This window comes from Pseudophryne corroboree, chromosome 6 (assembly GCF_028390025.1).
Source record: "Pseudophryne corroboree isolate aPseCor3 chromosome 6, aPseCor3.hap2, whole genome shotgun sequence".
In the NCBI taxonomy this organism is placed as follows: Eukaryota; Metazoa; Chordata; class Amphibia; order Anura; family Myobatrachidae; genus Pseudophryne; species Pseudophryne corroboree.
In genome coordinates this window covers 74518209-74534208 of record NC_086449.1, presented here as the reverse complement: position 1 = coordinate 74534208, position 16000 = coordinate 74518209, and the positions used below count along the sequence as shown (strand labels likewise).

The window sequence follows — 16000 nt, the reverse complement described above, 5'->3', positions numbered from 1 at the left end:
CTGCACATCCATGCTGATGCAATCGCTGGTCGCAATATAATGCCCGTGTGTGTATATATAGCTTTTAGGGTAGCCTCCTGCTTTCTATCAGCAGGATCCTTTAGGGCGGCCGTATCCGGAGACGGTAGTGCCACCTGTTTTGATAAACGTGTAAGCGCTTTATCTACCCTAGGGGACGTTTCCCAACGTGACCTATCCTCTGGCGGGAAAGGGTACGCTGCCATTAACCGTTTAGAAATTATCAATTTCTTATCGGGGGAAGTCCAGGCTTCCTCACACACCTCATTTAATTCCTCAGATGCAGGAAAAACTACTGGTAGTTTTTTCTCACCGAACATAATACCCTTTTTTGTGGTACCTGGGGTACTATCAGAAATGTGTAATACATTTTTCATTGCCTCAATCATGTAACGGGTGGACCTATTGGAGGGTACACTAGTCTCATCGTCGTCGACACTTGAGTCGGTATCCGTGTCGACATCTGTGTCTGCCATCTGAGGTAGCGGGCGTTTTAAAGCCCCTGGTGACATTTGAGACGCTGGAACAGTCACAAGCTGAGTAGCCGGCTGCCCTATGTCGTCAAACCTTTTATGTAAGGAGCTGACACTGTCACGGAATTCCTTCCATAAGTCCATCCACACAGGTGTCGACCCCACAGGGGGTGACAACACATTTACAGGCATTTGCTCTGCCTCCACATAATTTTCCTCATCATACATGTCGACACAGCGGTACCGACACACAGCACACACACAGGGAATGCTCTGACAGAGGACAGGACCCCACGAAGCCCTTTGGGGAGACAGAGGGAGAGTATGCCAGCACACACCAGAGCGCTATATACCACAGGGATATCACCTATAAAGAGTGTTTTCCCTTATAGCTGCATATATATATTATACTGCGCCTAAATGTGTGCCCCCCCTCTCTTTTTTACCCTTTCTGTAGTGCAGGACTGCAGGGGAGAGCCAGGGAGCGATCCTTCTAGCGGAGCTGTGAGGGAAAATGGCGCCAGTGTGCTGAGGGAGATGGCCCCGCCCCTTTTTTGGCGGGCTTTCTCCCGCTTTTTGTGTTATTCTGGCAGGGGTAATTTACACCTATATAGCCTCTGGGGCTATATATGGTGTCAGTTTTGCCAGCCAAGGTGTTAATATTGCTGCTCAGGGCGCCCCCCCCCAGCGCTCTGCACCCATCAGTGACCGAAGTGTGTGGTGTGCATGAGGAGCAATGGCGCACAGCTGCAGTGCTGTGCGCTACCTTGGAGAAGACCGAAGTCTTCAGCCGCCGATTTTCCGGACCTTCTTGCTTCTGGCTCTGAAAGGGGGACGGCGGCGCGGCTCCGGGAACGGACGACGAGGTCGGGTCCTGTGTGCGATCCCTCTGGAGCTAATGGTGTCCAGTAGCCTAAGAAGCCCAAGCTACCACCACTTAGGTAGGTGCGCTTCTTCTCCCCTTAGTCCCTCGCTGCAGTGAGCCTGTTGCCAGCAGGTCTCACTGTAAAATAAAAAACCTAAACTATACTTTCTTTCTAGGAGCTCAGGAGAGCCCCTAGTGTGCATCCAGCTCGGCCGGGCACAGAAATCTAACTGAGGCTTGGAGGAGGGTCATAGGGGGAGGAGCCAGTGCACACCAGATAGACCTAAATCTTTCTTTAGATGTGCCCAGTCTCCTGCGGAGCAGTCTATTCCCCATGGTCCTTACGGAGTCCCCAGCATCCACTAGGACGTCAGAGAAATGTAGTTATTTCCACAACAGATTACCAGCATAAAGACTACAAAACAGGAGTGCTGTGCATTCAGATATCGATTGGGATTACATACAACGTATAAGACGTGAGAAAGAACAGGAACCGTGAAAGACTGAGCCTGATTCAGAGGTGTATGTCCTGCCGATGTCGGACGCAGTGGAGCGATGGTTCGTTACTGCGCAGTCGTACAGCATATGCGTACCCATTGTGCCTGTGCAGAGATGCAGTTCTAATATCAGGCACACGCAGGGAGATATGCACTGAAAATGTACCGAGCACTGACTGGGAGGCATATAAGCTAACACACAGATGGTCTGTAATGTGAGAGCGGCTACACACGCACACACTATCGATGGCTCACATCGGAGGTCATACACGAGAAATTGCCTCTGCTAAAGGTCTGGCGCATGTTTCAATTGGTATTTCTGCTTCTTCCGGTGCCGACAGCGGCTGCTCAGGCCTTGCACATTCTTACAGACCGATATACACAGGGAAAGGTTTAAGGATCAGCATTTGCATAAAAGCACCAGACGGGTGACCGCCAGCTGCAGGTGCTTTTGCCTTTAACCCCGAGTCAGGCCCTGTACGTTATCTGCTGACCGTGTGTGTGTGTGCCTCGTGCAGTATACGATCTCTCTGCTGCATGTGACACCGGTTGACCACTCTTCTCATATATGGGCCAGATGTAGTAAGTCTTGAAAAGTGGAAAGTGATAAAGTACCAACCAACCAGCTCCTAGCTGTCATTTTTCAAACACAGCCTGTAACATGGCAGTTAGGAGCTGATTGGCAGGTACTTTATCTCTCCAAGACTTAGTACATCTATCCCACAAACACTACAATCCCTAGGTCTTCAGGACGGGTGGTCTTCAGTATGCCGGCGGTCGGGCTCCCGGGGACCAGCATACCGGCGCCGGGAGCCCGACAGCCGGCATACCGACACTTAGTGGCTCATTTGCGCTCAACACACTGTCGGTAAGCCGGCGGCCGGCCTCCCGGCGCCGGTATGCTGGTCGCCGGGAGGCCGGCCGATCGTAGTGAACCCTTCAGAACACAGCCCTTACTTGGTTCTCATCCTATCTAATCGCTCCATCAGTGTTCACTTCTCTGATTCTACCTCCTCTTCGCTACCTCTCTCAGTTGGAGTACCGCAAGGCTCAGTCTTAGGTCCTCTGCTTTTCTCTATCTATACCTCATTTCTTGGCAAACTAATCAGCTCTTATGGATATCAGTATTATCTGTATGCGGATGATACTCAAAGCTATCCTCCCCTGCTCACCATCTGTATTGGGCCGTGTCACTGAATGCCTTTCTGCTGTTTCATCTTGGATGTCATCTCGCCACCTCAAACGTAATATTTCCAAAACAGAATTAGATTTCCACCGGTCAAGAAGTTACCAACCTGATATCTCTATCACTGTTGATAACTCAACAATCTACCATACCCCACAAGCTCGCTGCCTAGGTGTCACCCTTGACTCTGATCTGTCCTTTGTTCCCCACATTCAGTCTCTCTCAAAATCATGTTACATGCATCTAAAAAAACATCCAAAATACGACCATACCTTACACAAGACACTACTAAAACTCTAACCCATGTCTCCAGGCTAGTCTCACCAAAAACAGACTCACCACTACAATCCATTCTGAATGCAGCTGCGAGGCTAATCTTCCTCGCTGAATGTTCATCGTTTACTGATCTGCCGTCAGTCCTTCCATTAGTTATCGGTATTCTACCATATTCAATAAAATACTTTTACTCCCACGCATAAAACGTCTCTCAGTGTCGCCATGTCTTCAAATGTTCCCTGAAAACTCAACACTTCAGGCAGCTTATCAGATTCCAGAACCGCCCATATAACCTTCATAAGCTTTCCTACCCACTTACATCCCCTCTGTACTGTCCACACATTTTTTTCTCTCTCTCACTTTCACATCCTGCTGACCCCAAGCCAACATTGCTGTGTGACCATATCATACAGCCCACCAAGAACCTTTGCAATCTGGCTGGACCACTATGCAATAGGTAGCACCTATCCTTGTGTCTCAATGTTTATTTCCCTGTAGATTGTAAGCTTTCAAGCAGGGCCTTCCTACCTCTACATCGGTCGGTTACTACCAAGTTTTGTTCCAGATTGTAAAGCGCAACGGAATTTTCTGCACTATATAGAAAACAGTTAATAAATGTAAAAAAATTCCATCACACCATAACATTTATTCTCCAAGGATAAAGTGACTATGCAGATTTGTACATTTAGTCTACTGACCGTTTGGGTAACCGGAGCCGTAATTTGTATCAACATCTGTCAGATCCTCCAGGAATTTCCAACCCTTTACCACTCGGTCTCTGGCAACCTGAGAACACATGTAGCAGTCACGTGGCAGTGTATGCAGGATAACTCGTGTACCGGCAGCTGATCTGCCCACCAGTGTAGAGCCAGGTATACTAATGTTCCTGCATACTGGAGTTAGGTGGCTCTTTACTAGACAAAACCAGACTGAACAGTAGTGAAAACCTATACAAAACTAAGCGCTAGTTGCCATCATTTGACTAGTATGAGGACATTTCCGTGCAATGCTTCATGTACAAAATTTCTGGTAACAAAATAAATATACTAAAGAACAGCACGCTAGTCTTGTAAAAGTTACTGCTCTACAAAAGCAATCCAACGTATAAGATGCAAAGGGTTTCATTACCTGCAACAGAAATATGTTTATATCTATTTCATTCCTTTGTCATAGAGACATTCCACTTTATTACAGCATAGAGTGACACTGTCCCTGAAGGTCTCACCTTCGCACAGATACTGGCCGCACTGACCACAGGGAACAGAGAATCAGCTTTGGGTCTCACTGTGACTTCAATCTCGGGAAACCTGTGCTTCAGCTTTTCCTGATACTTTTCTGCTGGACCAACCGTGTCCACAAACACCTGCAGAGCGACAATGGACAATTCAACACAATCATTGGCCAACACGTAACATGCCAGACTAACAGGGACATTGGGGCAGATGTATTAAGCCTGGAGAAGTGATAAAGCAGTGATAAGAGTAAGGTGATAATGCGCCAGCCAATCAGCTCCAATATGTAAATTGACAGTTAGGACCGGATTGGCTGGTGCATTATCACCTTCCACTTATCACTGATTTATCATTTCTCCAGGCTTAATACATCTGCCCCTTCATATGGTCTATTTTCTGAACCAAAAAGCAACATGTGACATAACATGCAACAGCAAAGAACAAAATGTATTTATTCTAAAATCAGGAAAAGGAGATTTATGGTAAGACTAACCATTGTTAAATCTCTTTCTGCGAAATACACTGGTTTCCACAGGGAATAACATTGGGTGTAGAGTTGGATTTTTTTTTTTTGTGTAAACTGTTCTTATTGATTAAAGCAGCAGACAAAACATTGCAGCAATACTTTTCCAAAAAAGGGGGGGAGACAAAAACATCACATATCATATATGTCAGTACACTACACATAGAGCGCCCAAAGTAGAAAAATAATTTGTCTGCTTCGCTTACATCATCAGAACTTATAAAGGAGGAACATTTTAACAAAACAGCATAGGAAAATAGGAAAGAGGAAAAAGAGAGAGAAGAGAAGAAGGAGTAGAGAGGGAAAATTAAGACGGGTAGAGTCAGGTGTGAGAGTCTGCGCAGTAGGGACAGGTTGTTTGGGGGACGGAGGGGGGTCTCCACCAATTAAGGGTCTGAGACATATTATGGAGACATCGTAATCGGAATATGAATATGGATATGAATATGAGGGGGGTTATGTCGCCATGTAGGACCGATACAAAGGTGTGTCCTTAAAGTCGTACCAGGGAAACCAAATAACTTTATAGCTAACGGTTTTCCCGAATGAGAAGGAGACAAGGTCTTCCATATCTAAAAAGTAATCGACCTTTGTGAACCATAATTTAATCGAGGGTGGTGAGGTGGATCTCTAAAGGATTGGAACAACCGCTTTTGCTGCGTTGCTAAGATGTCTCAACAGGGAATGTTTGTAGGAGTGTGTTCCTGCGGGGGTGTGATTGAGGAGCCAAAAACCTGGATCTTTCGGGATCTCATCTCCCACTATCTGTTCGGTGCATTTAAATACCTCTGCCCAAAATGGAGTTATAAGAGGGCAATCCCACCAAATATGTATAAAACTACCTTTGGCGTTTTTGTATCTCCAGCACAGATTCAAGAGAGAGGGAAACATTTTATTGAGAACACGAGGAGTCCTATACCACCTATATATAAGTTTATAGAGGGTCTCTAATGTCGATAAGCATAGAGAACTCGCCTGGGCGCTCTTAAATACGGAATCCCAGTTAATCTGCGTAGGTAGCCCTGTCAGTTCCTTCTCCCAGGAAGCCAGAAAGGTAGGAGGTTGCGGGAAAAAGTTTTCCATGATAAGCGCATAGATTTGTGAGATAGTATGTGTGGGAGAACTAGGAGAAGTGCATAGTCTTTCAAACCCGGTGAGATCCCTAGTTATGTCAGAGAGGTTCTTTGAAGATGATATGAAATGATGAACCTGCAGGAACCTCCAAAACTCAGCACTATGTAGGTTCCAAGAAGACTGAACATCTGAAAAGGAGCGCACCCTACCCGAGCTCACCAGCTGACCGACTCTAAAAATCCTAGCCTCCGCCCATGGAGCGAAAGCTGTCCCGTGAAGACCTGGAGCAAACTCGGAGTTATAGAGAAGGGAGATTAGGGGGGACCATTTGGAGGATACATGACTCTGGGATCTCAGCGTGGCCCATAATTTGAGCGTAGGGGAGACCGTGGGGTGTGAAACCTTCGAGAGGGTAGGAAGCCAAGGTGCAATTTCAATATAATGTGGGAGACAGCCCTCCTCTAGTAGGACTCATTGTTTGCGGTCTTTAGCACACGTCCATTCCAGAATCCTATTCAAATGTACTGCGTGGTAGTAGTTAGGAATATGTGGGAGTTGTTGCCCCCCTTAATGTTTTCTCCTAAATAAAATGTCGTGTTTAAACCTGGGTGTCTTACAACCCCATACAAACGCGCGAATAAGACTCTGGACGTCTCGGAGCCAAAGCAGGGGGATGTGTATCGGAAGGGTCTGGAGAAAGAATAGTATCCTAGGGAGGGCATTAATTTTGACAACGTTAATCCTGCCGAACCAAGACAGTCTTAGTTTCTTCCATTTCTGGAAGTCTAGGCGAAGCCTAGCCAATAAGGGGTTAAAATTTAGGGAGAATAATTTGGATAAATCGTTGGTCAGTAACACCCCCAAATATTTTAATTTGTGATCATGCCAGGTAAAAGGGAAGGCATGTTTCAGGCCCTCTACTATATCAGGAGGAGGAGTTAAATTCATGGCAATAGATTTGGAATAATTTATTTTGAAGTTAGAGAGGGCTCCAAACTTCTCAAATTCTACCATCAAGTTTGGCAAAGAAGTGACCGGCTTTGTGATTATAGCGAGTAGATCGTCGGCATATAAAGCCAGTTTGTATTCAGACCCTTTTACCAACAAACCCGAAATATTCGGGTTAGCCCTAATGCTTCGAGCTAATGTTTCCATGCAAAGGACAAAGAGCAATGGGGATAGCGGACAGCCCTGTCGCGTGCCATTGGAAATTGGAAAGGAATCAGAAAGGGAGCCATTAATCCTAATTTTGGTGGACGGGGAGGTATAAAGAGATCGGATTCTGTGAAGACAGGCGTTACCGAGTTCCAGATGCTTCAGTATACCAGCCAGAAAGTCCCAGTCCACTCTGTCAAATGCTTTTTCAGCATCGGTCGACAGTATGATTGATGGGGATGAAAGCTGGCCGGCATAGTGAATCATGTTGAGCACTTTAGAGGTATTATCCCTAGCTTCTCGGCCTAAAACAAATCCAGCTTGATCTCCATGTATCAGACCAGGTAATAATAGTTTAAGGCGGTTTGCAATCAGTTTGGCAAAAAGTTTTATGTCTATATTTAATAGTGAGATTGGTCGATAACTGGAGCAAAGACTGGGGTCTTTACCCTCCTTGGGTAGAACTGCAATATGGGCTTCGAGAGATTGTGGGGAGAAAGGCGATTGTTCTGATATGGTATTAAAGGCTCTCGTGAGTATAGGGACTAATTTCTCTTTAAAAGCTTTGTAATAGGCAATGGTATATCCATCAGGGCCGGGACTCTTGCCGTTGGGAGAGGATTCAATAGTTTTCTTAACCTCCTCAGTGGAAAACGGGGCATCTAGATCTTCTACTTCTTTTGTGGATAGCGTGGGGAAGTCTAAGGCCCGTAAGTAGTCAGCTATGGCTGTTTGATGGGACAACTTGTCAATTCTTCCGGTCGGACCAGAGAGGTTATACAGAGTGGAATAATATGCCCTAAAGGCCCTAGCGATGTGGGGTGTCTGGTGTTGGCCGTGGCTATTTTTAATTGTGTGAATAAAAGTAAGAGCACGTTGTTCTCTAAGTGCTTTGGCTAGTAATTTCCCAGGTTTATTGCCCCATTGATAGTATCTGCTACGGCACTTCCGATAAGAAAACTTGACTATCAGAGAGTAACTTATTTAGATCTGCCCTAGCAGCTTCGAGATCAATATAATGTTGTGGGGTTTGGGATTTTTTGTGTAGAAGCTCGAGAGATTGTATTTTAGACAATAAATCACCCCGAAGTTTCTCCCTCTGCTTTTTGCGGAAGGATCCTATCTGAACACAAACCCCCCTAATGACACATTTGTGAGCTTCCCAGACTGAGACTTTGGAAATGTCATCCAAGTCATTGGTACAAATATAAGAATCTAAAGCGTTGTCGATTCAGGACCTACAGTCTGCGTCTTGCAGAAAAGTGTCGTTAAAACGCCAGGACCATTGGCGATGTGTACTAGGAGGCAAGCGTAAAGTGAGGTTAACTGGGGCATGATCTGACCACACAATCTGTCCTATAGAGGCATCAGAAAGGAGGTGTAAGTGCCGGTGGCTCAGAAACAAGTAATCAATTCTGGAATATGTCTGATGTGGGTGTGAGAAAAAGGAGTAATCTATCTCAGTAGGATGTGTCAGTCGCCATGTGTCAATCAGCTGGTGGTCGAGCAGGGCGCGCCTCATTCCCCTATGTTCCCTCTCCGGCCTGCAGGAGATCTTTTTAGAATTGTCCTGGCGGGGATCTAGGGTCCAATTTAGATCACCTCCCATCACCACCACCCCCTCCAAGAGAGGTTCCGCGTTATCTAGAACTGAGGATATAAAGGAAGGTTGTTTAGCGTTAGGAGCGTATATGTTCAAGAAAGAGAAACGTTGACCATGTATGTCGCATTTCACCAGCAACCCCCTACCCTCAGCTATTCTATGGGAGGCAACATTAAGGACAGGCAGGTGGCGAGCCAGTAATATAGCCACGCCCAATGTCTTACCAGCAGAGTTATTAGACAGGAAAACATGAGGATAATAGTGACATTTTAGGGACGGCACGTGTCCCATCTTGAAATGTGTTTCCTGAATAAAAGCAACGTCAACTTTCTCATCTCTAAGCCATTTAAGAAGTTTAGATCTTTTCTCAGGAACATTCAACCCTTTGACGTTAAGGGTAGTTACGTGTAGGTCATTCACCCCCATTATCAGGCGGACCTAATTGCTTCACATTAGTCTTCCCTACGGCAGACGCTGGGGAAGGTGAAGGGAGAGCAGTAAGGGAAGGAAATAGGAAAGAAGGGAAAGCAAAGAAAAGAAGAAAAAAAGATGCAGCGTGGGAAACCACGCCGAAAGGTACTTTGACATTAAACAGAGATGATAATACTACAAAAAGGACTGCTGCAAAAAGGACAGGAGCGGAATCCTGCCGACTCCCAGTCCAAAGAAACAGGGGATGCAGCATAGTGGGGGTCCTACGGGGGGCCCAGGACAGTGACCATCCACAAGATAGAATCTAAACAAATGTGTGGTATTACCGAGGTGTGCACAAAGGCACAAGTGAAACAAAAATAAAAATATAAAAGCTTATATAAAAGTGTACATATAATCCTTAAACTATCAAACCAGGTTTCATGAAGGCTGATCAATTGTGTATGCGAGTATCAACAACAAGATAATGAATTCAGCATGATAATAAACCAAAATAACATGTCGACGATACCACATCACTTATCTATGAAACCATAGCAACTGTATACTATTACTAAGTTACAAAAAACCGATCTCACGTGTGAGCAACACATAGCACTATTTAAGAAAAAAAAAAAAAAAAAACTCAGTGTATAACATGGGTAGCAAGTAAATTTACGACCGTTCGGGACGAGACTTCTCATTCAGGGAGGCTCTGAAGAAAGTGGACCAGGAGTGGCTCCCCGCATCCGTGGAGAACGAACTTGCTGCCACGCGTCGTCTGGAGGGAGCACAACAGGCAAGTACGGTAGGTGGTGAAAAGCGTCCCAATCTTCAAGATCGTGAAGAAGGCCTGTAAATCCGAAGGTCTAGAGAGACTCGCGACTTTGCCACCATGAGAAACCTGGAGGGAGAAAGGGAAGCCCCATCTGTATTTCAGCTCGAGTTTCCTGAGAGAGTCTGTAAGAGGTTTCAAGGCTCGACGTTGTTGTAAGGTCGACCAGGCAAGGTCAGGAAATATCTGAATCTTGTTCCCTTGAAAGTCAATGCTGTCCAGCCGACCTCATTATTTCCTCTTTTTGGACATAATAATGGAGCCTGCAAATCACGTCTCGTGGTCTGTCGGAGGGTAAGCCACGAGGACTGAGGGCTCGGTGAGCTCTATCAAATATAATGTCCTTGTTCGGATCCAGGTCAATAAGTTCCCCAAATATCGTAGATAAGGCGGCTGTCAGGTCAGCCTGTTGGACACTCTCAGGTAAGCCCCTGACTCTGATATTATTTCGCCGGCCGCGATTATCCATATCCTCAATACGTGATTTTAGAAAAGAGATATCGTCCCGTTGGTGAGATAGCACCTCCCGAAATTTAGTCAGAGAATCCACAGTAGACGATTCATGGCGTTCCAGGACATCAACTCGAGTCGCAATTTGGGACATATCTTGTCGGAGCGCTGTCACTTCCTGAGTGATGGTGGAGAGCAAGCGAGTCTCCAAGGCTGAGAAATCTTGTTTCGTGGGAAGTGTCCTTACATGAGACAATATCTCGCTTATCTCCGCAGACAGAGAGAGGGCCTGTGGAGGCAACGGAGTCCCAGGGGATGCCATGTCGTCCACCGGGCCGTGTAGATTCGGGGAGGTCGGGACAGTAGAGGAAGTAGCGGGGATTGAGGTTGGAGAAGTTAAGAACTGACGTAGGTCAGACGAATGTCTGTTCGCGGGAGATGGGATCGCGTCCGGCTTGGTCTTGGCCTTTTTTTTCTTTATCCCTCTCACCATGAGATCTGTCTTCAAATAAAGCAGTTTAGAATTACCCTTTCACATATCCTCGGCAGTGTAAAGCATGTGGGTCGTCACCGTGCAAAAGCCCCCACGTGGCCTTAGGGTGACATCAGGCAGGCAGGCACATGGCTAGGGATCCATGCGTCAGCTCACAGTGGCAGTACATCCGAATTGGTCTAATTGAGGTGTATCTGCGGGACCCTAGGCCACTAAGCAGGGAACTGGCTGACGCAGACACATGGATGGATGGATGGAGCACTTTGGCAGATGGTATATAACACAAAGGTCTGTGTGGCCCAGCCTTATATGCACCCCTCCCCTCTCCCTCACTTGGGCACCGCGGGTCACCGGCCCAGGGACCGCAATTACATTTGGTGGCCCAGCGGGAGAGAGACCTTCAGTACCTGAAATGATTTCAAGATGGGCGCCGTCCCGCGCGACGTGTTGCAGGGTCCCCGCCGGGCAGGAGTGTGTTATTTGCAGCCGGGAGCAGGGAGACACGCTTAGTCGCGGTCAGCGGCAGCAGGAAGAACGGAGCTCCGGAGGAGATCTGCATCCCGAGCAGCGGGTCCCGGAACTATCTCCGGCTTGAGGCTAAACTCGAGGCCCCGGCTTCCGTGAGCCCCGTAGGCCGCAACCCGCTGGAGCAGTTAAAACTGCTCCTAGATTCCGCGGCACCTCGGGGGGCTCAGCAGGGGGTACAAGAAGGGTAGTAGAGGTATTGGGGCAATCGAGAGGGTTTAGGAGGGAAAGAAATATGTGATTTAAGCTGTGGGTCCCGGGAGCTCTTCTAAAACACAGCTGCCTCCTTCAGCAGCCAGACCACGCCCCCGTAGAGTTGGATCTTGATCCGAGGCACCAACAGGCTAAAGCTTTGACTGTTCCCAGGATGCACTGCACCGCCTCCTCTATAGCCCCGCCCCCAGGCAGTGGAGCTCAGTTTTGTTAACCAGTCCAATGCAGTAGCAGGTAAGAGAGACGGTAGATGTTAGTCACATAGAACCACATTCTCACAACAGCCTTACCATAAAGCTCCTTTTCTGCAGCGGGATACACTGGTATTCCACAGGGAATAACATCGGGGATGTCCTAAAGCAGTGTCTCATGGGAGGGGAGGCACAAGAACCCGGCATCCAAAGGAAGCATCCTAGGAGGCGGAAGTATCAAAGGCATAGAATCTGATGAACGTGTTCACCGAGGACCACTTAGCCGCTTTGCACAATTGTTCTGCGGACGCGCCACGGCGGGCCGCCCAAGAAGGTCCAACAGACAGTAGAATGGGCCTTAATAGCAGCAGGACCGGGAGCCCTTGTGTAATCAACATTCTAATCCACCTGGCCAAGGTTTGCTTATTCGCAGGCCAGCCATGTTTGTGAAACCCAAAAAGTAAAAAAGGGAATCTGACCTCCTGAGAGGCAGTCCTTTCCACATAAATACGGAGAGCCCGTACCACATCCAAAGATCGCTCTTTGGAGGACAAACCAGAAGAGATGTAGGCCAGAACCACAATCTCTTGGTTAAGACGGAAAGATGACACCACCTTAGGCAAATAACCTGGGCGAGTTATAAGAACTGCCCGGTCACGGTGAAAAATTAGAAACAGTGGGCGACAGGACAAAGTGCCTAAGTCCGACACCCTCCTAGTCAGACACCCTCCTAGCAGAGGCAATAGCCAACAGAAACACGACCTTAAGCGTAAGGCATTTAAGGTTCACTGACTCAAGAGGTTCAAATGGAGACTCTTGCAGGGCATTCAGAACAGACAGATCCCATGGAGCCACAGGAGGGACATAGGGAGGCTGAATCCGTAAAACACCCCGAGTGAAAGTATGAACGTCAGGAAGAGACGCAACTTTCCTCTGAAACCATACCGACAAGGCAGATATATGAACCTTGAGGGAGGCCAGACGAAGGCCCAAGTCTAGGCCTTGTTGTAGAAAAGCCAAAAGCCTGGAAGTCCTGAATGTATATGCATCATAGTTCTTACCAGCACACCAGGTGAAGTAAGAATTCCAGACCCTGTAATAAATACGAGCTGAAGCTGGTTTACGGGCTTTCCCCATAGTTTGAATGACCGTCTCAGAGAATCCTTTGCCTCTCAGGAGTGAAGCTTCAAGAGCAACGCCGTCAAAGCCAGTCTGGCCAGGTCCGGGAAAACACAAGGGCCCTGAACGAGGAGGTCTGGGCGTTGAGGAAGTAGAAGAGGACGCTCTATCGAGAGACCCTGCTGGTCCGAGAACCAATGCCATCTGGGCCACGCTGGAGCGACTAGAAGTAGTTTTCCTCCTTCTTGCTTGAACTTCCATAGAACCCGAGGCAGAAGGGACACCGGTGGGAACACATAGGGCGACCAAAAGTTCCATGGAATTACCAGTGCGTCCACGAATGCTGCCTGAGGATCCCTTTGTCCTTGCTCCGAAAACTGGAACCCTTGTGATTGTGTCAAGACGCCATCAGGTCTACATCTTGTAGGCCCCACTTGTCCACTAGGAGTTGAAAGACTTCCGGATGAAGACTCCACTCTCCGGTGTGTATGTCCTGACGACTGAGGAAGTCCGCTTCCCAGTTGAGGACCCCCAGAATGAACACTGCCGATATTGCTGGCAGATGGCGTTCCGCCCATTGAAGGATTTTTGACACTTCCATCATTGCCATGCAGCTTCGAGTGCCGCCTTGATGATTTATGTATGTCACCATGGTGGCGTTGTCTGATTGTACTTGAACAGGCCTGTTCTGTACCAGAGGCAGGGCAAGTGTCAACGCATTGAACACTTGCAATTCCAGAATGTTTATCGTGAGGAGAGATTCCTCCCTGGTCCACCGACCCTGGACAGAGTGTTGCTCCAACACTGCGCTGCAACCCTGCAGGCTGGCATCCGTCATTAGTAGGACCTAGTTGGAAATCCAGAAGGGATGGCCCCTGCTCAACTGTTGATCCTGAAGCCACCAGCTCAGTGACAGACGAACCTCTGGAGTCAAGGAAATCATTTGAGAACTGATCCGATGAGGCAGGCCGTCCCACTTGGAAAGGATTAACCTCTGCAGAGGAATGAAATGAAATTAGGCGTAATCTACCATATCGAAAGCAGACACCATGAGGCCTAGTACTTGCATCGCCGAGTGCATCAACACTCTTGGACAAGAGAGGAAGCATCTGATCCTGTCTTGAAGTTTCAGGACCTTCTCTGGAGTCAAGAACAATCATTGGTTGTGTGTGTCCAGCAGTGAGCCCAGGTGCACCATTTTCCGAGCAGGGACCAGCGAGGACTTCTTCCAGTTGATGAGCCACCCGTGGGCTTGTACGAATTGGACCGTAAGTTCCAGATGACTGAGGAGAACCTCCGGGGAGTTTGCCAGAATCAGCAAGTCGTCCAGACACGGCAGAATCCTGATACCCTGACGGCGGAGAATAGCCAGCATCACAGCCATGACCTTGGTGAAGATCAGAGGAGCCGTGGTCAGTCCAAAAGGCAAAGCCTGGAATTGATAATGTAGGTTGCCAATAGCAAACCGCAGATTATTGCTGATGCGACGTGGCAAAAGGTATATGCAGGTAAGCATCCTGCATGTCCAGGGATACCATATAGTCCTTGGGCTCCATGGCCAGCACAATAGAGCAAAGAGTTTCCATACGGAATTTGGATACTCTCACAAATTTGTCCAAAGATTTGAGGTTGAGTATAGGCCGGAAGGACCCATTTGGCTTTGGAACTAGAAACAGGGTCAAATAATATCCCCTGCCTCTCTGAGACAGGTACGGGCACTACCACTCCTGTGTCCAGAAGGGATTTCACAACCAAGTGCAGGGTTTGCGCTTTCAATGGATCCGAGGGGATAACAGTCGTGCAAAACCGGCGAGGGTGACATCTTTTGAAAGAGACTGCGCACCCGTGAGAGACAACTTCCCGCACCCAGGCGTCCGAAGTGGTCTTTAACCAGGCCTGGGCGAACTGCAGAAGTCGGCCTCCCACCCTGGGGACCCCAGGAGGAGGCCCGCCCAGTCATGCAGCAGGCTTGTCTTGTTTGGAAGCAGGCTGACGGGCGACCTAAGAATGTTTAGATTTGGGCTTAATGGTTTTGGAAGCATGAGCCTGTCTCGAGTACGCCTGACCTTTTGCTTTTCCTGGAGGTCGAAAGGAACGAAAAGTGGTACTCTTAGCCTTCGGATCAGAAGGATTAGAACTTGGGAGAAACGCAGTCGTGGCCGTCGCCAATTCAGTCACAATCTTGTTCAGATCCTCCCCAAATAGTAGGTCTCCCTTAAAAGTAAGCACCTCCAAGGTCTTCTTATACAGGTCCACCTTCCAGGACCTAAACCACAGAATCCGGCGAGCCAGGAAAGATGTAGTAGACGCCTTGGCCGCCATTACGCCTGCATCAGAGGCCGCCTCCTGAATATAGTGGGAGGCTGTGGTTATATACGACAGATATTGTCTGGCAGTGACAGCAAAATCCTGAGGTAGTTCCTCCTCAATTGCCTGAACACATGCTTCAATTCCTTTTGCAGCCCAAGAGGCTGCCATAGTGGGTCTATGTACAGCACCGGTAAGAGTGTAAATAGACTTCAGGCATCCCTCCACACGCTTATCCGTTGGTTCCTTCAAGGAGGTGCCGGTGGTGACAGGAAGAGTAGAGGACACCACGAGACGGGAGACATGAGAGTCCACCGGCGGTGGAGTTTTCCACTTGATACTCAATTCCGCAGGGATAGGATAACGAGCTAGCATCTTTTTAGACAGGGAAAATTTCTTTCCTGGAGACGACCAGGATTCCTGACGTATGTCAATTAAAAGGTCAAAATGTGGCAAAACTACTTTAGCCACCTTCTGACGTTTGAATTTATCAGGTTTCTTAGACGTAGCAGGAGGCTCACTCTCATCATGAATCTGGAGAATCAGCTTGATAG

At 47.8% G+C, this 16000-nt stretch overlaps 1 protein-coding gene across 1 annotated transcript in view; it reads right to left on the bottom strand.

The window, feature by feature from the left end:
- The window catches only part of RNASEH2A (ribonuclease H2 subunit A), a 90167-nt gene that overhangs the window by 20262 nt on the left and 53905 nt on the right, over nucleotides 1-16000 (bottom strand). Inside the window, exons 5-6 of the mRNA XM_063931190.1 lie at nucleotides 4541-4678; nucleotides 4014-4101 (exon numbers count right to left, since the gene is read on the bottom strand). Coding sequence (XP_063787260.1) covers nucleotides 4014-4101; nucleotides 4541-4678 — 226 coding nt within the window. The remainder of the gene's footprint in view (nucleotides 1-4013; nucleotides 4102-4540; nucleotides 4679-16000) is intronic.